At 43.8% G+C, this 25,147-nt stretch overlaps 1 protein-coding gene across 3 annotated transcripts in view; it reads left to right on the top strand.

The window, feature by feature from the left end:
* Positions 1–25,147, top strand: part of MGAT5B (alpha-1,6-mannosylglycoprotein 6-beta-N-acetylglucosaminyltransferase B) — a 79,951-nt gene that overhangs the window by 10,208 nt on the left and 44,596 nt on the right. For all 3 annotated transcript variants that reach the window (XM_069953878.1, XM_069953880.1, XM_069953879.1), the window contains exons 2-3: positions 7,154–7,268; positions 8,703–8,815. In XM_069953878.1, coding sequence (XP_069809979.1) covers positions 7,201–7,268; positions 8,703–8,815 — 181 coding nt within the window. In that variant the 5' untranslated portion in view covers positions 7,154–7,200. The remainder of the gene's footprint in view (positions 1–7,153; positions 7,269–8,702; positions 8,816–25,147) is intronic.

The raw sequence follows: 25,147 nt of genomic DNA on the forward strand, positions 1-25,147 counted from the left end.
GGTCTTACGGCTGGTTCAGGGTAGTGGGGGCCGTCTAGATCCTAGGATTCTCATTTGGGAGGGCTTCAGAGAAGAGTTACCTACACCCACGGGTATGAACTTTCTCCTTATGCTGTCTATGGGCACAGAATGACAAAGATTCAGTGATGTAGGCCCCACCTTGTGGATACAGCGAGCCATCGGGGGAACCCCTTAGGAAACCTAGCAGCTTGCAGCAGAGACTCAATTATTTTACCTAAGTACTGACTGTGCCTGGAATGATTCTCAGGATGAGAGAAGAATAGCTGCCCAGCATAGACAGGGTTGCCCCTTGATCCCCTTTATTGCAGCCTTACCACCTTTATGCACTAGCCGGACATGGCTAGGAATACAAAGTTGGTAAGAAGAAAAATAATAGTTTTCATAAAGCCCCGCAAATGGGTCCTGGCCTCAGGCCAGGGCCTGGAAGTATCTCTTCAGCAAGTTCTTGAATCCCCCCCAACTATTACCCCTCCCCACTTTACATATGGCTCTTCAGCGGGGATCTGATTGGTTGAGAAAACTAAGATAACCCTCTCTGATAGGGTAGTTACCTAAGAGGTAGCTCTGGACCATGAATTGCAGCTGACAGATTCCCTTTAAGTGTGAGCAAAAGCCAGGCCAGTTGGATGGCATAGTGGGTCCATACCTAATGTCTCCATTTTTGATAGCTGATCGTCAAATGCTCATTCACGCTATCTCTCCCGATCCCCCATACACTTATTCACTCTCCGAATAGGGACAGAGAGAATGTTGTGGACAACCCTTATCTCCATGAGAATAGAAAGAACGAGTATGTTTAAATCCAATATGCCTGACCCATTTCTTCCCTGACATCTATTGAAATGGCCAGGGTCGGTTGACATTAGTTTCATGTGTAAGGTCAACTTAGCTGTATGGGTCTAGAGAAACTCAGCCACTGCTGCTTTCCTTGATACTGTAAGGGCATGCTCACATGGCATATTTTACCTTAAAAAAGGATGTTGAAGAATATGTGGCATAAATGTAAGATGTAGCTGTTTCTGCTGTTCCTTTTACTATCCATTGCTGCTGCAGTGGTTTTGGATGCAGATCAGCCACATTCAATGGGGCTAATCCCATCCTGGCACCATAACATGTTTTATGCACAGGAGAGTAAGTGACATGTTGCCTATGCGCATAGATTTCAAATACACGGTGAAAAAATTGTGGAGCATATTGCCAGTGAAAACATGTACAGTAATACAAGATATGCATGGAAAATACTCTGTGTCAGCATATACTTCTCTGCCCTAAGGTACTCCATACACCTTAAGTAGTTCTTGGCCAATGGATTACTTGGTCAATTCCATCCACCCTAAACACATGAATGTTCGGCTCAGCCAAACACTCACCTTTATGAATGAGGTGAGGGGAGGTAAGCCGCTTCCAAGCAGTTTTGGCAATGACTTAGATCCCACAAAGCATAAAGGATGGTGTAATGTACTAACCTGTCCATGTACCAGTGGCGGCCATGGCCTCCTCCATGTTCCGGCCCTGATGCTGTCAGCTCTGTGGCTACCCTACTGACTGGGTGGTACCCTCTTGGGTACCAAGGATGCCAGGCCACCATATTTAATTATGAGGCCACACTAGCCATTGATGGTTACTCCTAGTAGCCCACACAGTTATCTCCTGCTCCTTGGATCTTTGGTGTTCTGACCACCCGTATCCTTCTTCCCGTATTGGCTTCTCACTCTGGTAGAGTTTCTGACTTTCTCCTGGCTCTAACTTTGGCCCTGGCTTGTGATTTAGTTCTGGTTTTGTTATTGAAGTACCTGTCTAGTTGTGACCTGACTATCTTACTCTTTTCTGTGCACTTAAGGCCCTTGCACACTACAGAAATCATCCGGATAAGCTCTGGCGGATTCCGTGCACACTCCCACTTGAACATCTGGCCCATCCCATTCAGGCAGATTCCACAGTCTGCCCAAAAAAAGAATTGACAGGACAGTTCTTTGGATCTGCCTGAATAGAATGGAATCTATGGGTCAGGCAAATCTTTAAGCAGAAGCGCGGGGGGCGAGCGCACAGAATCCACCAGAGCTTCTCCGCATTATTTCCGTAGAATGCAAGGGCCCTAAGAGTGGATTCTCCAGGTAGCCAGGGACATGGGTTCAAGTGAAGATTAGGGTTGCTTGTTCCTGTCCCCTACCATTACAATGAGGCATCTGAAGTCCAAAATGCCCAACCCTTCTCGCCATCTGTTGGTTGAGAGTTGGGAAGCTCCATTGCACAATAGAGAGTCAGATGGTGCTGCTGGATCCACCAAGGTCGTTGTCAGGATGGTATCTTTGCGGAGCGTCATGCATCCCTCTGCTCATGCTGTGCGGCCGAGAAGGTGCTGATTTTCTTGCATTCTGTTTCTGTGTTTTGTTTTGTAGTGTGTGAACACTGGTTATTTGCTCACCTTGAGAGACACACCCGACTTCACCTGCTGAGTTCTGTCTGGCCATGTCAGGGTTAATCTGTGTTTTGGTTCTGCTGTGACTGACAGGTCTTCCTGCCAGTGGATCTGTTTTGTTCTCAGCTGTCTGTGCTTGGAGTTCAGGGGGATGGTCCAATTATGTTCTGGATCAGAACCCTGGCCTCCTATATAACTACCTCAGTCTGGGATACCATTGCCGGATATTGAGTTTGTCTCTGCCTGGTTCTGTTTCTCTTGCTCTGTTTATTCTGACTCTTCTGCTTTGTATTTCTGACCATCCCTGCTAGCTGCCTGCCCTGACCATATTGCCTGTTTATTGACCTCGCTTCATGGATTGTGATTTTGTACTTTTCTGCCCGATTGTTGTGACCCGGACTGTCGACTATTCTTTATTGTGTTTTGTCTGTCTGTCTTGTCTTTGTGTCCCACCAAGCCAGTACAGGGACCGCCGCCCAGTTGCTGCCCTAGGGTTTAGCCTAGGGGGGCAAGTAGGTAGAGGACAGTGGGTGGGGCTGAGCTTAGGGCTCACTGTCTTGTCTTGTCCTGCTGTCCAGTTCCTGACAGTCGTCTGACCTTTCCCCAAGGTGTATGGAGACTTAAGAGCTTAATCTCTGTTTGTACTGGAGACATCAATTGACACGCGCACAATCCAACAGAAAAATTGTAGATTGACGATATTTCACCCTAATAAAGCCCGTCCTCACAGTCACGTCTACCTCCGCAACATCTACTGTTTGACAAGTAAACTATGGAGGTTAGGGTGATTAAGTCATTGTAGTCATTCTTTATTCTCTCCTTTCATTCTGTTTGCCTTATTCTTTTTCCCATGCCACCAAATCTGATGATTTAATGCAAGGTGTAGAAGATGGATGTAGACAGAGTGATCTCTAGTGACACCCGGCTAGGCACACACGTCCACCTCAATTAAAATCCAGATCCAGAAAATAAAGTGAGACTATTAGAATAAGAGAATGAGGTGGGACTGAAGCATTTGAAGTTAATTTCTTGGGTTTACATTGGGTAATATAACCGCACTCCAGAAGCCCGTCTTTAATTTTGCATTAGCACTAAACTAAAAGCCCTCAGGCCTCATTCTTATACAATTCGAGCCTTGCTTCAGTCTAAGTACACTTGTGATTTACACCTAGGTACAACGTTCAAGAACAGAAGTACATAATGAATACGTCTGCAATCAGTGTAGAGACAGCAGAAACCAACATCCTGAACATTATCAATCCAAACAGGAATATAACACTGGCAAAATAGTATTCAGTCATTTTATTAGCTGTGGTGGTAGACAATGTGGTGTTTATCCTCCTCCTGTCTCTACTATCATGAAAGCAGTGCCGGACTGGCCCACCAGAGGACCGGAGAATCCTCCGGTGGGCCCCCAGCTTTAGAATCTGCACTAACACTGACTGACATGTCGTTTCTCACTGGTTCTTCATTGATGGGCCCCCAGGATCATTTCCTCTAGTGGGCCCCAGATACCCCAGTACGCCACTGCACAAAAGAGAGAGGAGCCCTAAAGCAAAGATCAGACTAGGTCCCCCAGTATGGTGCTGTGTTTTTACACCTTTCCAGACAGGCTTGGAGTGGACCATAAAGGGGCAAATGAATCTTCAGTTCGCACTTGAGATAGAGTGGGCCCCTTCTTATGTCTTGTTTGAGCACAATGACTCACCACATCTCTGTGGCACTATTAACATTAAAATAAAGTAGTAATGGGTCCTAGAAGGAGAGAAAAACTAAATTTGCTGCAACATTAAGGTCCATCTGATCAATGGCAGTAAGAACATTTGTGTATGAAACCTAACAGTGCTCCCCGCTACCCCATCCCGACACTTGGTCGTCACCTTATCCCATAATCTTTGGGATTCAGTTTACTCACCACAGCTGACTGATAGTAGAAGTGGTAAAATAACCAGATGTCAAGTCACCTTTCCACTTGTGTGGTGGCCCATCTTCTCCCTCTCTGGGCCATCTGAACTTACAGTGTGCCTCTTACTACAAGTGTCTTCAGCCAAGCGTGAAACAATACATTGGTTCCAGAATTCACTATATGGTAAAATAGAGACACCACTTGGAAGTACAATTAGTCCCGCAAAAAACAAGCTCCAATATGGCTCTATCGACATTAAAGTGAAGGAGTAATGGATCCTAGAAGGAGATAAAAACTAAATTTGCTGCAACATTAAGGTCTATTTTATCAACGGTAGAAGGAACATTTGTGCATGAAACCTAACAGTGCTCCCCGCTACCCCATCCCGACACTTGGTCCTCACCCTATCCCATAATCTTCGGGATTCAGATCCCTACTTGTTTGCTAATAATGTTCTTCTGTAGAGAAGAGCCCTGCCCAGGGTTCTCCTCCAACATTTATCTGACCCTAAGTTTTTTTATGAGTAACATCATGATAATTTTCACATATATGTTATCTATCAATAAATGAAATGGAAACACAATGAAAATTTCCACATGGTAGATACCTGTAGAAAGAGAAAACTGGGGGAGGGGTGTACACACTAGTCAATGAAGTGTCAGGTGCCACTTACCTGTTGAGGTTGCGCAGACACTAACGGTGCATTTACACAGAGAGATTTATCTGACAGATTTTTGAAGCCAAAGCCAGGAACTGACCATAAACAGGGAACAGGTGATAAAGGAAAGACTGAGATTGCTCCTCTTTTCAAATCCATTCCTGGCTTTGGCTTCCAAAATCTGTCAGATAAATCTGCATGTGTAAACACACCATTAGACACAACTCTAATTAGTGAGTATCGGAGAAATAGTACTGCTCCCAGAGGACCACGACTAGCACGAACACTGGAGCATGTAAATATCAGGAGGGATGCCAGCCAGGACCAGGATGGCAATGACGATCTTCTTCTAGTGCTGAAATCGCAACTTACCAAAAAAAACCCACATATATGCAGCTCAGTGAGAACAGGCCATAAAGTCCGTAGCGAAAAAAACGAAATAATTTATTAAAAACAACAACGTGTGTCGGCTCCTAAACTCTCATGGAGCCTTCATCGGGTGTTGCCATATCACAAATATTATTCATCTTAAGGCTATGTTCACACTACGTATGAGACCGGCCGTTCCGTTCCGTTCCGTTCAGCTATCTGAAGGTACAAGGGATTTGGCGGGGACAGATTGTGGGTACAGAGTCACTTTAAAGGACAACTCCGGCCAAAACGTGTCTTGGTCAATCTGATATGATTAACCAAGATACGAGGGAATGGTTTTTATAACACGTAATAAAGTTTGTATCTCATCAAAAGGTGTATACACCTCTATTGGGTAATTTACCTGTATATTTTAATACTCGTATGTTTTATTATCGATTGGATGTTTTAACTTGTATTGTGGATTTGTATGTGTATTAGTACTACTTGACCGTGACCTCTAACCCAAAAATGGGCGGAGTCCTGGCTGAGCAATGTGGCTATTAAATAGAAATCTGTCACTAGGCTTATGCTGCCTTAAATGAGGGCAGCATAAACTAGTGCTGAACAGATCGGTGTATTACATCATTCTGTTCTCCTAATATGCAGGAGAATAGGTTTCTTGTCACACCCCTCCCTCCAGCTGCTGACTGGCAGTTGTCTGCCTATACACAGCATAGATAGATAACTGCCAATCAGCAGCTGGTGGGCGGAGTTTTCTGCTTCTCATGAATATCCAGGACTACTGGGCACATGCACATAATAGAGAGGACTACTTATTGTCCATGTTATTCAGCCGGATATCTCTGGATCAGCTGCACAGAACAATGTAAGTGATACAGCTTCTCTGTCACTAGTTTATGCCACCCTTATATAAGACAGCATAAACCTGCTGACAGAGTCTGTTTAACGCGAGTAACATTTGTGATATGGATACACCCGATGAAGGCTCTATGCAAGTTTACAAGCCGAAACGTTGTTGTTGTTGTTTTTAATAAAATATTTAGGTTTATTATTATTTTTCCACCTGTTCTCATTGAGCAGCATATATGCATTTTTTTGGTCGGTTGCAATTTCAACACTAATGGAAGAGGCATCCCTCTTCACATTGTAGATAAATTCTAGATAATATAACCTTTATTTGGCTATGTTCACACTACGTAAGTTTCCGGCCGTAGCGCGTTCCGTGAGTAAGCGGCCTTAGACTTACGTAGTTTGCGTATAATGGAAAGTATACGAAGTACGGCTGCACAGTTCACACTACGTACAAACATACGCCTGGATCGTACGCGGCGCCGTAAAAAACTGAACCAGACCATTGTTTGCGGACAAAAGTGCCGTAACTTACGCACGTAGCGTTACATGCGGTCCCGTATGTAGTGGTGATTTCTTCATTTTTGCAGCTTTTTGTGCCGATCCAAAAGGTTCTGTGGGGTGTCCGGGGCTAGGCGAAGATTTCCAAGTAAAAGACCGCTGTCAGATCGCTACGTATGGCGCTCGGGAAGCGTAAGTAGACTATGGGCGTAAGTTCGCTGTCCGTACGTAGCCGGCCGCAAGTAGCGTAAATCTCCGGCTGGAGTTTACCGCGTATATGTCCGGCCGCGAAAATATGCGGCCGGACATATACGCAGTGTGAACATAGCCTTATATTGTGTATATTATATATCAGTGCTTCCCGCACGTCACTCATCTTTATTCCATCTGAACAGATAATAGCCGTGTTTGTGTTTGTTTATAGGGTGCAACGCCGGACGACCAGCTGCAGATTATCATTTGGGTTCAAGGATGCTGTCTGTCAACTCTGATGGGAAGGTTTTGGTACGAAGATGTTTTCTTACGCTCAGGCCGTTCCGGTAAGCCCCATTATAATAGACTGAAGTCTGTGTTTATTAAAAATTTAAGTCTGTAGGACATGATCTTGTTTCCTATTTATCCAATGTGGACTATATGAATGAACGCATATGCATAAAAGTGTTAGCCTGACCAATTAAAACTTTTATAAAACAATTTAAAGGGCCTGTCCTATGAGGACAACCTTTGTCCATACGTCCTGTTAGACCATGTGGGTCTGGTTTGTAGCTGCCAGACCTAGTGTCGGACTGGCCCACCAGAGAACAGAGGATCCTCCGGTGGGCCCCCAGCTTTAGAACCTGCACTGACTGACATGTCTTTTCTCACTGGTTCTTCATTGGTGGGCCCTCAGAGTCAAATCCTCTGGTGGGCCCCAGACACCCCAGTCCGACACTGGCCAGACCCATGGTGACCTGCTAAAGTGGTAGCAAGCACTCTAATAGCTGGGATACAACTGTGCAAGTTGGCTCCCACAATGCACTGCTCTCTGGTAGCAGAAATACTGCATTGATTTGAATTTAATATTCTGTCCAAGTGGACAATAAAACGTCTCATAATTAAATAGCAGCACGAGGGAAATAAATCTGTAAAGATGCAGAGACCAGGGACTGGCGGGGAGCTTGATAGTTGTAATTAGTTATAATCATTTTTGTACTCTATGAATGAATATATATATATATATATATATATATATATATATATATTATTCTCCTAAAGATAATGAAATGTCTCTGTGCTTCCTGTCCCAGTTTATACAGCAAAGCAGACAAGTGATAAAAAAGGAAACAATCAGTTTATTGTGTCTGCTGTCCTATTGGCCAGGATGCAATCTTAGATATGTGAGAATTAAATGTATATATTTTTCCCTAAAGATAAAGAAATGGCTCTGTGCATTCTGTCCCAGTTTACACAGCAAAGCAGACATATCAGCTAAAAAGGAAATAGGAGAGGTCAGTTTGTTGTGTCTGCTATCATGTTGGTCAGTATGGAATCTGGAAAATGTCAGGATGTTTTTGTTTTTTTTTAATACAAATCATGACATAAAATGTATATATAAAAAAGGCCAGAAAACTCTTAGGTTTTTTTGTTTATGACCTAAACCAAAAGATTCTTTTCTAATGAAACATTCTGTGACTGTGACTGATCTCCGTACTGCTTCTCCTACTGTAAACCTTTCACAGCCAAAGAAGTTTTTACACCTTTTTATTGAAAAATAAAAAATAAAAAAAAATATTCAACCACTTTTTCCATCTTGTAAAATACAAACACCAGTTCCCTAGTGAGGAAGTCTGACAACGTGAACTTCTACTATTTCCAATCATTGCAGCAAGAAGAATATATGAAATATATAAAAATATATGAAAGTATGAAAAGAGTTCCATAACAAGTCAATTGCTTGATATGTTTTTAAGTTACTTCTCAATTTTCTCCTATAGGATTTTCGTCCTGGGGATTGGATTTTTCACCCTTTGCTTTCTGATGACCTCACTTGGCGGACAGTTCTCAGCCAAACGACTAGCGGATTCACCGTTTACCATCAGGACAGAAGGTTAGCCTTACTGTGATTTCAGGGGACACCGCTAAAGCCACTGACTGGCTGAGAGGGCCTGGAATGTAACGTCCCAAGTCCTGTCTCTACACCGGGGACCAGACAGGAAGACTTATGATGAATGTCCACTCAAGAACACAGTTACACACAGATATATATATATATATATATATATATATATATATATATATATACACTGTGGTGCCAAAACCACTCTTAAACCAAAGCAAATTTTCCCATAAGAAATCACTGATATGCAGACAATTGGTTCCACATCCCAAAAATATAGATTTTTTTTAATTCTGAACAACATGTAGAACAGATGAAACAAACAATGAGAAACAACTGAATTAGTCATATTACACGTTACTGTACAGCAGGGGTCTCAAACTCGCGGCCCGCGGGCCAACTGCGGCCCTCGGGACACTAGTTTGCGGCCCCCACCTCAATGGTAATTTTACTGTAAGTGTGGCCCAGCCTCGGATTAAATGCCTGCCGCCCCAAATCTTTTTTCCCCCAGCATCTTGCGAGCCAGATGCGGCTCTTTTGATGGCCGCATCTGGCTCGCAGGTCGCCGCGGCTGCCCCTCCGCCTCACACACCGCCCACCCGACGTAGTGTCCGAACATCCTTGTCCAATCAAATCAGCGCATGGAGGGAGCGTGGAGCCTCAGCGGCTCCACGCTCCCTCCCTGCGCTGATTTGTGTGTGTGTGTGTTGGGGGTCAGGCAGTGTGTGTGTTGTGGGGGTCAGGCAGAGTGTGTGGGGGGGCTCAGGCATTGTGTGTGTGTGTGGGGGGGGGGGGTCAGGCAGTGTGTGTGTGTGGGGGGGGGGGGTCAGGCAGTGTGTGTGTGGGGTGGGGGTCAGGCAGTGTGTGTGTGTTGGGGGTCAGGCAGTGTGTGTGTGTGTGTGTTGGGGGTCAGGCAGTGTGTGTGTGTTGGGGGTCAGGCAGTGTGTGTGTTGGGGTCAGGCAGTGTGTGTTTGTTGGGGTCAGGCAGTGTGTGTGTGTTGGGGTCAGGCAGTGTGTGTGTGTGTGTTGGGGGTCAAGCAGTGAGTGTGTGTGTGTTGGGGGTCAGGCAGTGTGTGTGTGTGTGTGTGTGTGTTGGGGGTCAGGCAGTGTGTGTGTGTGTGTGTTGGGGGTCAAGCAGTGAGTGTGTGTGTGTTGGGGGTCAGGCAGTGTGTGTGTATGTGTGTGTTGGGGGTCAGGCAGTGTGTGTGTGTTGGCGGTCAGGCAGTGTGTGTGTGTTGGGGGTCAGGCAGTGTGTGTGTGTGTGTGTTGGGGGTCAGGCAGCGTGTGTGTGTGTGTTGGGGGTCAGGCAGTGTATGTGTGTGTGTGTGTGTGGGGGGGGGGTCAGGCAGTGTGTGTGTGTGTGGTGGGGGTCAGGCAGTGGGTGTGTAGGGTGGGGGTCAGGCTGTGTGTATGTGGTTGGGGGTCAGGGTGGGGGTCAGGGGTGTGTGTGTGTGTGTGTGTGGTGGGGGTCAGGCAGTGTGTGTGTGTGTGTGTGTGTGTGTGTGTGTGTGTGTTCCATTCATGTTCAGAAAGTTAAATGTTAAGGAACTGTCAATACAGACATTTGAATCTGAATAATAATAATTACATTTCTCTAGTCAGCAACTATATGTGGTTTTAACAGATGAAAAGATAAAAACATTTGATGACATTGGAATGTTTTTGTAAGAGCTTTTCTTGTGGAAAACCTGATGCGGCCCAGCCTCACCCAGACTCTACCTCCAGCGGCCCCCGGGTAAATTGAGTTTGAGACCCTGCTGTACAGTATAGCAATCAGCATGTGGACTATAATGTATAGTGACTGCAGGGGAGTGTGGAGTATAATGTATAGTGACTGCAGGGGAGTGTGTTCGGCATGGACCAATCAGGAAATGAGAATCACAGAGCTGTGCGGGAGGACAGTGACAGAAACTTTTCTATACAGCAGCTGAGTGACAGCTGAATGGCTGAGTGTAAGTGGAGGCACATTATAGCAGCAGTGTGTATAGCTGAGTGTGAGTGCAGGCACATTATAGCAGGAATGGAGAGGATGGGAAACACAAGGGCTGACAGAGACCACAGGGAGCATGAAGGAATAAACAGGGCAGATGTAGGCACAGTATAGCAGCACTCTGTCTGGGGAGAGAGGGGTTACAGCTATGAAGAGATTACCTCCACAGTCCTGTCCCCTGATGTAAGCCCCAGCCTGAAGTGGATCTGCTATGATTTGGAAGGTGAGGGAGACTTCCTGGGTCAGAGTACAGTGCTGTAGACCAGGCTATGCAGACCATGCCCCTCCCCCACTCAATGCTCTTAAACCAAGTTACAATTTTGAAAAACTGTGAGCTTTTCTTGCAAAACGCTCTTAATCCAAGTTACTTTTAAACCAAGGTACCACTGTATATATATTATATATGTTGGTATACATTTTCCTAAGGCTATGTTCACACAACGTCAAAAAAAGAAAAAAGTCATCCGCTTTTTCTATTTAAAAAGACGTCCCTTACTGTGCGATTTACGTCCAATGCACACAGTGCATGAAATAAGGGACGTTATCTGCGCGGATGTCAAAATAATGATCATGTCAATTATTTTCGGATCGTCCTTTCGCAGTTTTTACTATTAAATTAAATGGACTTTTCAATTCAAGACACAACCAAAGGGCAAGCAGTCCACCTGACCTAGAAACGTTGTGTGAACATAGCCTTACATACAAAGTAACTGTGCTGCTGAGTGGCAATCCATCATGTTATTGGACAAGATCTACATATTTCTATATATTTTAATATATTCATTTACAGCATGTCTGTGTTTCTATGTACATATACAAGTACGGGATTGAAATTGATCTCTATGATTATTTACTATACGGAGCTCAGCAATAACAGCGCTATAAAAAACTGAACCAGCGAAACTATTTTTCTGCATGTGTCATAAAAAGTAATCATAAAAATTTGTGAGCATGAAATTGCATTGCCGGTCCCACTAGGATGTTGGCGGTGTCAAATTGTTGTTGCTGTGTTTATGATTTTAATGTTAGGGCAAATATCTGAAAGTTAGTTTTTGTTAGAAGAAGTGAGCGGTCAAATTGCAGCAATTTTCGGGCAGCATGAAGTGGTTGGAGATGTCTACGTGCGGACAAAGCATTACACGTACGGAATAAGAACGCCCTGGGAGGAATATATTGTACGAAAGGCACTGATAAACTTAAAGGGGTACTCCAGTGGGGGGCACTTTTGTGCTGGGACCGGGGATTTCCCGACTCCAGAGGTGAGTCCCGCATCGCGGCGCTCCGGTGCCCGGTTCCCAGTCGCTTCCGGGTGTCTGACGCGGGCCCGAGACGTGACGTCTCAGGTCCGCTCAGCCACTCAGTGAAGGAGGCAGGATCCGTTTTAAGTCCGCTTAGATCCCGTCTCCTTCTCTGAGTGGCTGAGTGGACCTGGGAACCGGGCACCGGAGCGCCGCGATGCGGGACCCGCCGCTGGAACCGGGGAGGTGAGTGGACGTCATTTCCCTCGGCCACCTCCTCCCCGGTCCCAGCACAAAAGTGCCCCCCCCGCTGGAGTACCCCTTTAAAGTGTCACTGTCATTTTTATTTTATTTTTTGCAGAAATCAATAGTCCAGGCGATTTTTAAGAAACTTTGTAATTGGGTTTATTAGGCAAATATGCCATTATCTGCATTCAAAAAGCCTTTCCCCATGTCCCCCCCTCCCCTCCTTCCTCTCATTCACTGCTCATTATCAGGAAATCTTGACTCTTTTACAGGGGAGGGGGGAGGAGGGAGGAGAGAGATAAGTCTCCAGCAGAGAGCAGAAAAAAAAGGATTACACAGCGGGACCTGCGTGAAAGCCGGTATTCAGAGGTCAGAGAGGTCAGTGCTGACTTCAGAGGAGATAGCCTGGTGATGTAGCTGTAAATTAACTCTTTGTTGTCCTGTTTTGTTGCCACATCTCCCTCCACCCCTCCCCTCTCTATAAGAGAACCATGAAGACAGGGGGAAGAGCTTCAAACTGCTTTTTCATGATAAAAATGCATTTTTCGGCTAATAAACCCAATTGCAAAGTTTCTTAAAACCGCCTGTACTACTGATTTCTGGAAAAAAAAAAAAATTAAACAACAGTGACACTTTAAGTAGGAATGAAAAGGCTGATGAATATGTTTTACGATGACATTCAGGAACCGTTCTAAGATGGCACCTACAATGCACAGCGGATCTGGGAGAAAGTATCACTGATGACTAGATACAACTCAGCTGCAAAATGTCTTTGGCGATAACCTGAAATGTTTGCTGTTACGTGGATAGAATACAACGAATGGGAGTGGATGCTGAGAGGGGAAATTTGTGGGAAACTGGGAGAAATTAAAGTGGAATTTTATCTAAGGGCCCCAATATTCTGCATAAGTAGGGTAAATGATTTATACTTAAAGGGGTACTCCGAAGAAAACAAAAATGTCAAAAAGTTATGCAGATTTGTAAATGACTTCCATTATAAAAAGTCTTCCAATACTTATCAGATGCTGTATGTCCTGCAGGAAGTGATGTATTTTTTCCAGTCTCTGGTGCCACCTTTGTCCGTGTTGGAGGCTGTCCAAAGCAGGAGAGAGTTTTCTATAGGGATTTGCTACTCCCCTTTAAAGGGGTTATCCAGCGTTAAAAAAAAATGGCCACTTTCTTCCAGAAACAGCACCTGCTCTTGTCTCCAGTTTGGGTGCAAGTTTTGTAACTCAGTTCCATTGAAGTGATTAGAGCTTATTCGCAAACCACACCTGAAGTGGAGACAAGAGTGGTGCTGTCTCTGAAAGAAAGTGTCCGTGTTTCTCTAACACTGGATAACCCCTTTAAGGAGACAATTTTCTTTGATAATTAAGGGCTGTACCTGGACTCACCACAGTTTAAGGCAACAAGTCCAGGTGGCACCAAGTCCTGCTGTGGTAGCATGATATGTAAAGGCTGCAAGCGAGTGCTGATCTTCTGTATCGGCACTATTACATGGCTCGATAGCTGTGCAGCCAGGGCTGTGCTTGCTGTCACCAGCCGTCGGCCACACGTCTCCTGTTAAAGGGAGAGACTATAAGTCAAGATCTGTTAGTATATGTCAGAGTTTTCATTATGCAGTGAACTTGTGGATATTCCTTTAAGGTAAGGTAAAAAAGGGGGACTTTGCAGAAATTAATATAACAAGGGATTTTAAGAAACTCTGTAATAGGTTATATTAGGTAAAAAAGCCTCTTTCTGTATTCAAAAAGCTGTTTTATATCCTTTCCCCCACTCATTTCTTATCTGTCCATTATCAGGCAAAGCCGTCTTCATTACAGAGGAGCAAAGTGAAGACGGGTTTGCTGAGTCTATTATAACCTATTGAGGGGGGAGGAGTCAAGGGGGATGAGTGAGCAGGGAGAGCAGACAAGCATCTGTACAGTTTGGAGACTGGGCACATAAAACGCTGGATTCAGAGGTTAGAAAGGTCAGTGCTTATCTGCGAGCTTGGTGAGAGTAGATTACAGGATGTTGTTTTGTACAGCACTGCTTTTCTCCTCTCCGTGCTCACTAACCCCCTTCGACCCCTCTCCTCTCCATAGAGCATAATGGATACAGAAATCCTGCTTCTTCTGAAGTGAGGGGGGAGGTGGGAAAACAGCTTTCTGAGTACAGAAAGGAACTCTTTTTCCTAATAAAACCTATTACAGAGTTTCTTAAAATCGTTTGTACTATTAATATTTATTGATTTCTGAAAAGTGACATTTAAATGACAGTTACACTTTAAATGCTGACTGGGAATTATGTTAATCAGTCTATCATTTGCAGCTGCAGTAAATGGAGGAGAAGTCCATTTTTTTCTACTTTTAATGCGTTTCCATATATTCTTATGTGGAGGTCAGCAGCCACTGTACAAATAGCCTGAAGATATATGAGATGAGGGCAGACAACCCTTGATCCAATGAGAAGGTCTTGCTGAGTCAGACACCCACGAGATCCTGTGGGCTCACCTGCATATTTAGTTCCCTTTAATGCTGGAACATTTATACTAATAACCTCGGGGTTAAATTGATTTGCTGTCTCTTTATTTGATCTTTTCTCGATAGTAATGTTGCCCTTCTGGACATTTAGTTGCAAATTCCCCGAACGTTTCTATGAAGGTATAAACGTTAGTTTTAGGGGTCAAACCGAGAAAAATGGGGCCGTTCTGTGAATATCAATAAAGAAGCCGTAAAAAGCGGTTTCCATTTTAACCCACACCATTTAACCTTCTGAATCACACCCTGAAGGTGGAACTAGAATATCTAGGGCTAAATATGTCTGCGGGGGTGTCTCATACCAAGTTTGCTTAGGAAGTGTTATGCACCGCTCCTGAAGACTGTATGGAATGTCCAATGCTTGATTCCTTTATTGTCTCTTCATAAAACTGGACATGGAGAAAGACAACATGGACGTGTTTTGGGTTGGTACCACCCTTAGTCATCCTTCATTGTCTCTTCTGAAACCATCCATGGAGAAAGACAACATGGACGTGTTTTGGGTTGGTACCACCCTTAGTCTTCCTTTATTGTCTCTTCAAGAAACCATCCATAGAAAAGACAACATGGACGCGTTTTGTGTGGGTACTACCCTTAGGGCCCTATTCCACCGGATGATTATCGTTCAGATTATCGTTAAATCGTTCGCATCTTAACGATAATCGTTGAATAGCAGTTAACGTTGAATAACAGTTAACGACTAACGACCAAACGAGAAATCGTTGATCGTTTCATAAGACCCATACCAATTTTTATCGTTGCTAATTCGCAAATCGTTCGCATTGAATAAGAAGTCGTTTGGTCGTTCGCAGTAGTGACAAACACAATAGCGCCGACAAGACGACCCCAAGAACGATCATAAGTAACGATTATCTTTCCATGTAAATGGGTGAACGATTTCAGGTCTTTCGTAACAGCGGTCGTTTGGATCGTTTATTGTTAACGATTATGCTAACGATAATCGTCCCTTAGTCATCCTTTATTGTCTCTTCATAAAACCACCCATAGAAAAAACAACATGGAGGCGTTTAGGGTGGTTACCAACGCTAGTCATCCTTTATTGTCTCTTAACGAAACCACCCATAGAAAAGAAAACATGAACGCGTTTCATGTAGATACGACCACTAGTCTTCCTTTATTGTCTCTTCGTGAAACCACCCATAGAAAAGACAACATGGACCCGTTTCGGGTGGGTACCAACTCTAGTCATTCTTTATTGTCTCTTCATGAAAAGACAACATGGACATTTTTTGAGTGGGTTGTCACCCTTTGGATAACTAGGAGTCGCAACCCACCCGAAACACGTCCATGCTGGCTGTTTCTATGTGGTTTTATAAGGAGACAATAAAGGTTGACTAAGGGCCTTATTACTCCAAGCTTTAAACTGGCAGATCCGGCTGAATGTGTCTTTTGGTCCAGCCTAAAAATGATTGGCTGTCCAGTCTAGGCCTGTGATTGGCTGAGCGGACTGTTGTCACTTCCAGCGGCTGCGGAGCAGGAAAAACAGCTGGGGGAGTGTGGAAAGGTAACGTATATACTTTATTATATACAGCAAGGGCTGCATGGACATCACTAACTATATATATATATATATATATATATATATATATATATATACAGCCCTTACTGCACAATTATTGAGCCGTGTAAGAGGCTCTGTAAGCGAACATTGATCTAGCAGATCAGCACTCGTTTACAGCCCGTGTAATACAGCCCTAAGGGTGATAACCCACCTGAAACCCGTCCATGCTGTCTGTTTTCATGTGCTGTTCTATAAAGGGACAATAAAGGAATCTTTTCTACATTAGTCCTGTATATTCCATAAATCTGCTTGCTTCAAACTGAGCATCTGTCAGTGCTCGGACTATAGGCTGGCAGGTGAGCAGGAAAAAGTATACAAAAATGGACAACTCTGGAATAGGGGAGAGGTTGCTTTCTTAGTGTGCCCCCTATTGGAGGTAGCTGCCTATTAAGTCCAGCACAATAAGGTTGTTCCATAATTTATCTTCAAATTCCCTTCAAATGGATGAATTTCTGGCTGCCTGCAGCATCCACTAGAGGGCGCTGACTGCAGACAGATGCATACAGCTCTTATTCAGATGTAGTCAGTGCTAGCTGAGTAACTCTGTAATCCCACCACCTCTTCTCCCACAGTGTCACTTAATGCATTCATATGATGATGCAGTGAAGAGATAGAACCTGCTAGCTGTACAGAACAAAGCATATATGTATATATCCATGCAAGCTATGTACATAAACGGTGATGTGCTGTACGTAGAGGGGCTGTAGAGGACGGCAGTGCTAAAAATAGCAAGTGATGGTTCAGAGGAATCGGCTCCACGTTTTTCCATTGGAGCCCGTGAGCTGTAAGCAATGTGAGCAATGCCTCTAGATATAGAACAGCGCACATTTCCATCTACAGGATCTTAGATCGGGGATCAGAAGGGATATCTGGGAAGATAATAACGTTCTTTACATACACCTACCTAGGCCCATAGTGATCGCTGAAAACAAAGCACATGTCTAAATGGCCGTGTTCTCTAGTAGCTTTGCTGTGCACAGATTTCCATTCTCCTACTCTGCCGCTTAGATAATGAAATCTTCGGGCTGCGGGGAAGGGGATATTGCCAGAGCAGCTTAAATTCTTCTGGGAGCTGTTGAGAATTGGAATCAAAGACAACTTTATAAACCCCTCCAGCAATTCCCCCCCCCCCCCCAACTCACGAGGAACGACAGAGCCTCAAGGGACTGGGGAGTGATGAGGAAAACCTGCAGCGCAATCCGAGCTGAGAGTAATAATTATACATACAGCTCCATGTTTAATGCATAAGTGCTGGCTGTGTCAGTGTGTCACCCTGCAGACGAAGAATGGGTTCTGTGTCCCAAACATCCCCGCTGCCCTCTGTCACTGTGTCACTTTGCATATGAGCGGCAGAGTTTACTAGCAGGAGCGAGCGCTTATGGATTATTCAAATTAATGGCTCTTCAGACAGAGAAAGTGCATCGTGAATCGCTGCTCCGAAGTCACTTTGGTCCCTTATGTGTCATGTCTCCTTTGTGTTGTAGCCTGAGTCACTTGGAGATATTAGGTAGTCAACCGCAGGGATTGCTTACCTTAGGTATTAGCTACCTTCCTCGAAGACGCTCATATTCTTAAAGAAGCATACTGTATGTCCTTGTTATGGAATCTTATTATGGTGTTAATATGGTAATTGTGCCCTTTACAAGCAGGAGAGATTCTGACTGTTAATACAGTGCCCCTAACTACCTTTGCGGGTTCTGTTCTGGAATAATAATAGTTACTTAAAGGGATATTTCGCTCAGGTAAAATACATCTTGAATCATTCCCCCTCCTAGAGACTAACAATTTGTTCCATTTGTTATTATGATTTCAGTCTCCTTCCCTCAGTTCTGAATTGCTGCTTTATACTGAAGACACTGAAAACTGTGTGTGAGCTGTTCGCTCCATCTCTGATCTGATCTTCCTCCTCCCTTTCTGAGATGGCCAATGTAAACAGTGTCCCCGGATGGCTTTCTCTGCACTATGTAATGCCAGAAGGATTAATCTGAGGTCAAGTTGCTGATGATCTCACTATGATTAACCCTCCTTGCATTACAGAGTGCAGATACAGCCAGCCAGGGACCGGGTTTACATGAGCCGACATGGAAGGGGGAGAAGAATCGCTGCTCCAAAGTCACTTTGGTCCCTTATGTGTCATGTCTTATGTGTCATGTGTCATGTGTTGTAGCCTGAGCTACTTTGAGATATTAGGTAGTCAACCGCAGGGATTGCATACCTTAGGTATTAGCTACCTTCCTCGAAGACGCTCATATTCTTAAAAAAGCATACTGTATGTCCTTGTTATGGAGCCAACTTAAAAAGAGAATCTTATTATGGTGTTAATATGGTAATTGTGCCCTTTACAAGCAGGAGAGATTCTGACTATTAATACAGTGCCCCTAACTACCTTTGCGGGTTCTGTTCTGGAATAATAAATAGTGTTAGTATTCTGTCACTTAAAAGGTATTCTGCTCAGGTAAAATACATGGTTAATCATCGCCCCTCCTGGAGACTAACAATTTGTTCCATACTTGTTATTATCTTTTTAGTCTTCTTCCCCTCTGGACTGAGCTGCTACTTTCTGCTGAAGACACAGAAAACTGTGTGTGAGCTGTTCACTCTGTCTCCACTCTGATCTTTCTCCTCCTTACTAAGGCAGCTCATGTAAACAGGGTCCACGGATGGCTGTCTCTGCACTCTGTGATGCCAGGAGGGTTAATCTCACTACAATTAACCCTTCAGACATTACAGAGTACAGATATAGCCAGTGAGCGAACCAGTTTACATAAGCCGACGTGGAACTGATATCTGTAGGAGAACATTGAATATTCATATACAAAGGGGGCGCTCCTGCAGTATACAGCTTGGTTGGGGTAATTAAAGGGTCACTCAGGAGGGATTTTGCAGGGTTGTGATGGTATAAAGGTTGGGGAGTTTTAGTAGACTCACAGTTGTCTAGGTGATGTTTTCTCTCTTCTTTCTGTCTTTTAGGCATATAGTATGGTGTTCATCAAGTCTTATTATTTAGGCTGCTTGTATGATGGGTAAAGTTTTATACAATGTATTAAATAAAGGAATGGGTCATCAGAATTTTTTTTTTCTGGTGTTTTTTTCTAACTCCCCAATTTTTTTTAATCTATATTGTGAAATAATCCTGAAATCTTGCAGTTTTCAGTCTGGCCACTAGGGCTAATATTAAGCAGATACTTCCCGTCTCTTCACTATGATTATAGGAAAATATGAAAATAGTTTGGTGTACAGTGTTTGGCTAGGTTCACACTATGTATCTGTGCGGCTGTATTGCGGGCGGTAAATCATCGGCCGGATTTTTCCTGTTCATGCGTACGCTTGGAAAGTATACGATATACGGCTGCACAGTGCACACTATGTATGAATCTATGGCCCGATCGTAAACGGACCCGTAAAAAATGAACAAGACCATTGTTTGCGGCTGGAAATGTGCAAATTCACGGCTGTGGATTGACAGACGGTCCGTACTGAGTACTTCAAAAATAGCCGTCAATGATGCCGAATGCCGATGCCTCTAATAGTTAATATATTAAATAAATAAAACACATTTTCGTTGTAATAAAGTCCCTTTCGTTGTTCAATAATTTAATTCTAACGAATCCATCATTGTGCAATTAAATATACTGTTAAAATAAATATATATATAAATAAATGTATATTTATATATATATTTATTTTTTGACAGTATATTTAATTGCACAATGATGGATTCATTTAAATTAAATTATTGAACAACGAAACTGATTTTATTACAACGAAAATGTGTTTTATTAATTAAATATTAATTAGTACAGGAAGCTCCATTAAGCCGTTAATTCATATTGCCGGCAACAGAGCTTTCTGTACTAATCATCACTTTACTTTAATTAAAACATCAAATGTTTCTTCTAATTATGTTATCACAATAGCATTATTAGAAGAAACATTTAGAATTATATGTGCGCTCAGCTGATTGGCTGATCGGCTCAGCGCACATATAATTAGCGGGTCCGCATCACAGTGACTTCATTGTGCTGCGGACCAGCGAAGAGGCAACATCGGGGTGAGTATAAAGCTCTCCCCACCCCCTCCCCAGCACTGCACCCATCCCAGCAAGGAAGGGGGGTCACTTAACCCCTTCCTTGCTGGGATGGGTGCAGTCTGACATCAGTCTGGCCCCCAAGGGGTTAAGGGGGAGGCAATACATCCTCCCTTAACCCCTTGGGGGCCAGACTGTAAGCAGCGATCTGTAAAGATGCTGCATACTGTAAGGTGCACAACACCGCTCACAATGATGGGTGTTGTGCTCCTGTTTGTGTGTTTTTTTGTGTTTCTCCCTTTTTGTTTTTCAGATATCGGTATCCTGGGGATTACGTCGATGACCAGCGGTTGTTTGGTGTTTTTTTTTAATAAAATGGTCAATGAGGGGTGTGGGGGTGTTTTTATTTGAATAAAAAATTTTTTTTAACTTGTGTCTTGTCTTTATTTCTTTACTTTATAGACTTAGTAGTGGAAGCCGTCTAATAGACGGAATCCATTACTAAGTTGGGGCCTAGTGTTAGCCGGTATAAAATGGCTAACACTAACCCCCTATTATTACCCCAGTACCCAATGCCACCAGGGGTACTGGGAAGAGCTGGGTGCCAGTGGTCCCGGAGCGTCAATATTGGCGCTCCTGGACCGGGCGGCAGCAGGCTGGTAAGATTTAGGCTGGGGAGGGCCTAAACCAATGGCTCTTCCCACCCTGGTGTTACCAGGCTGCTGTCGTTTGGTTTTTAACCCGGCTGGTTATAAAAATAGGGGGGACCCTATGCGTTTTTTTTTTATTATTTATTTAAAAAAAAAAAAACGCATAGGGTCCCCCCTATTTTTATAACCAGCCGGGTTAAAAACCAAACGACAGCAGCCTGGTAACACCAGGGTGGGAAGAGCCATTGGTTTAGGCCCTCCCCAGACTAAATATTACCAGCCTGCTGCCGCCCGGTTCAGGAGCGCCAATTTTGATGCTCCAGGACCACTGGCACCCGGCTCTTCACAGTACCCCTGGTGGCAGTGGGTACTGGGGTAATAATAGGGGGTTAGTGTTAGCCATTTTATACCGGCTAACACTAGGCCCCGACTTAGTAATGGATTCCGTCTATTAGACGGCTTCCACTACTAAGTCTATAAAGTAAAGAAATAAAGACACACAAGTGAAATTTTTTTTTAATTCAAATAAAAACACCCCCACACCCCTCATTGACCATTATATTAAAAAAAACACCAAACAACCGCTGGTCATCGACGTAGTCCACGGAATCCGACGTAATCCCCAGGATACCGATATCTGAAAAACAAAAAGGGAGAAACACACAAAAATCACAGGACAGGAGCACAACACCCATCATTGTGAGCGGTGTTGTGCTCCTTACAGTATGCAGCATCTTTACAGATCGCTGCTTACAGTCTGGCCCCCAAGGGGTTAAGGGAGGATGTATTGCATCCCCCTTAACCCCTTGGGGGCCAGACTGATGTCAGACTGCACCCATCCCAGCAAGGAAGGGGTTAAGTGACCCCCCTTCCTTGCTGGGATGGGTGCAGTGCTGGGGAGGGGATGGGGAGAGCTCTATACTCACCCCGATGTGTCCTCTTCGCTGGTCCGCAGCACAATGAAGTCACTGTACTGCGGACCGGCTCTTAATATGTGTGCTCAGCCGATCAGCCAATCAGCTGAGCGCACATATAATTCTATATGTTTCTTCTAATAATGCTATTGTGATAACATAATTAGAAGAAACATTTGATGTTTTAATTAAAGTAAAGTGATGATTAGTACAGAATGCTCTATTACCGGGAATATGAATTAATGGCTTAATGGAGCTTCCTGTACTAATTAATATTTAATTAATAAAACACATTTTCGTTGTAATAAAATCAGTTTCGTTGTTCAATAATTTAATTCTAACGAATCCATCATTGTGCAATTCAATATACTGTCAAAAAATAAATATATATATAAATATACATTTATTTATATATATATTTATTTTAACAGTATATTTAATTGCAAAATGATGGATTCGTTTAAATTTAATTATTGAACAATGAAAGGGACTTTATTACAACGAAAATGTGTTTTATTAATTAAATATATTAACCATGAGAGGCATCGGCATACTGCAGAGGATCGCAAACCCCGGTAATAGAAATTCATGTAAACTGTTTCCCTGCTTTCCCAGATGCATCCAGAGGTGTTTGCATCACTTTCTAAAGATTTTATTTGTTATTTTTGGTTGAACCAGATTTCCAAGTAAATGACCGTATGTTTTCAGCCGCATGTCTATTTTTTCCCACGGCCGTAGTTTCATCCGCACATTTCCAGCCACATAAAAAATACAGCCGCACACATACATAGTGTGAACATAGCCTTAGTAAGTGTACTCACTGTATATACAGACAGCAGATTCCTGTGTACCTCATAGAGCTAAAACCAGACTCCCCTCCTCCAGGCTGTGCTGTCCTGCTTTGTGGTGATTCTTTCCATAAGATGGCCGACATGGAGGGGCATGTGACCATGCCCCGCTCCCTGTCTCCACCCCTGAGCCTGTATTTGTTTATGGAAGACATTGGGGGCGGGGCATGGTCACATGCTGCTCTATGTCGGCCATCTTATGGACAGAATCACCATAAAGCAGGACAGCACAGCCTGGAGAAGGGGAGTCTGGTTTTAGCTCTATGAAGTACACAGGGAGCTGCTGTCTGTATATACAGTGAGTACACTTACTAATACTGTACACTGAACTGTGGCCCACCCCTTTAAGTATAGCAGTCAGCAATACCATGGCAATAGTAGACAATCCTATGTGGCCCAAAGAGTCAGAGCTTTTACCCTTAAGCCTTTATAGATTTCAGTATAGATTTTAGCAGTGACAAGAAGCACTGTGGGCAGACGGGTGTCCCCGCCGCTGCGGTAATTAGTCCGGGCGGCAGCGCAGTCATTAAACACGGCCACCTAATGAGTCTCTGCAGCCTAAACAAAATGTCATATGCTTCATTCTCCCTTGAGGCTTTCGAAGGGACCGACATATAAGACATGACTTCTCTTTCTTTGACTAGTGTTGGTGTCTGATCACCAGTTATCTCCTCATAATGTCACTTGATAGAACTTGACAGGCAGAGGTTGCTGTACTGACCACAGTCTATTCTTTTTCTCAGCTCTTCAGAGATAACTCAGAGTATTAAAGCCGAAGCACACGGCCGTATTACCGCTGAGGCCGAAATAGAGCTGCCCTAGAGAGTCATAAGGACTGTGCTATACCTTCATATCCCTCTAAATGGAGGCCTATGGAGTTTTTTTTTCTGGAGGATTTATCAAACTTCCATCTTCGTACAAGAAGAGTCTGATGGCGCCGGTGCTGAAGTGCACTGAGCTCTATGCCTCCTACTACGGCACATTCTAGGGAACCATGCAGGCTCCATGCATTGCCATACAGGTTCCAAACACATTGCATTACAGAATGATAGCTTGTCTTTTTCTTTCAAATCAACTGGTTATAGAAAGTTTTATAGATTTGTAATTTACTTCTATTAAAAAGTCTTCCAGTACTTATCAGCTGATGTATGTGCTGCAGGAAGTGGTGTATTCTTTCCAGTCTGACACAGTGCTCTCTGCTGACACCTCTGTCCATGTCGGGAACTGTTCAGAGATAAAGAAAATTCCCATAAAAAACCTTTCCTGGTCTCCAGACTGGAAAGAACACACCACTTCCTGCAGGACGTACAGCAGCTGATAAGTACAGGAGATTTTTTTTTTTTATAGAAGTAAATTACAAATCTCTGGCACTTTCTGGCACCATACAAAACAAGAGTCCGTGGAGTCTCAGTTGCAAATCTCAATACACAGGATCGCCAGATATCTCTAGCCTGTTGCCACGGGGTGCCTCCATGATGGGGAGAGCACCACACCACCCTGATAAATAGCCCCTTAAGTCCCACTCGGTTGCGAGTATTGGAACATACATAGGGAAATTGCCCCAAGTAGCCAGAATCTTACTCTACACTGACGAGGGGCAAATATCCTGAAACGGCTGTCTGTGGATGGAAGCCTGCCTTGGCAAGCCCTTGTCATGATCGCAATGCTCGTACCTTGAGTTAGACATTTACAAAAAGGGGCCACCCTGGTATTGCCCTATGTATGTTCCAATACTTGCAACCGAGTGGGACTTAAGGGGCTATTTATCAGGGTGGTGTGGTGTTCTCCCCATCATGGAGGCACCCCGTGGCAACAAGCTAGAGATATCTGGTGATCCTGTGTTTTGAGACTCACAACCGAGACTCCACGGACTCTTGTTTTGCATATTTAAATTTTTGGGGGCATCAGTGGAGACTCTTAATTGAGAACTTCATTGGAGTTTTTTTCACTGTTCTCCTTGAGTTCAGTGATTACTGTGCTTTGTTACTTTCTGGCACCAGTTGTTTTGAAAGGAAACTTTTTTTTTGCTGAACTACCCCTTTAAGGGTAAATATAGACTAAGATGCGATTAGCTGTGTCAGCCTATTTCTAATAGGTACGGCCAGTCCAGGAAATTTGCTTATAAACTGCAGCATAGGCTATTAATAGAACATAATGTAAAGGTTCTTGTATATACTTGTGGCATGCGTGGGTTTTCTATCATCTTGATTCCTGTTTCCCCGCTGGTATGGTTTCTTAAAGCAGCCCAGATTTTCATTGATGCCTCTCAAAGAAACAGAGGGTTGGACTCTTATCATTCCTTTTTA

The sequence above is a fragment of the Dendropsophus ebraccatus genome, chromosome 14 (genome assembly GCF_027789765.1).
Source record: "Dendropsophus ebraccatus isolate aDenEbr1 chromosome 14, aDenEbr1.pat, whole genome shotgun sequence".
Classification (NCBI taxonomy): Eukaryota; Metazoa; Chordata; class Amphibia; order Anura; family Hylidae; genus Dendropsophus; species Dendropsophus ebraccatus.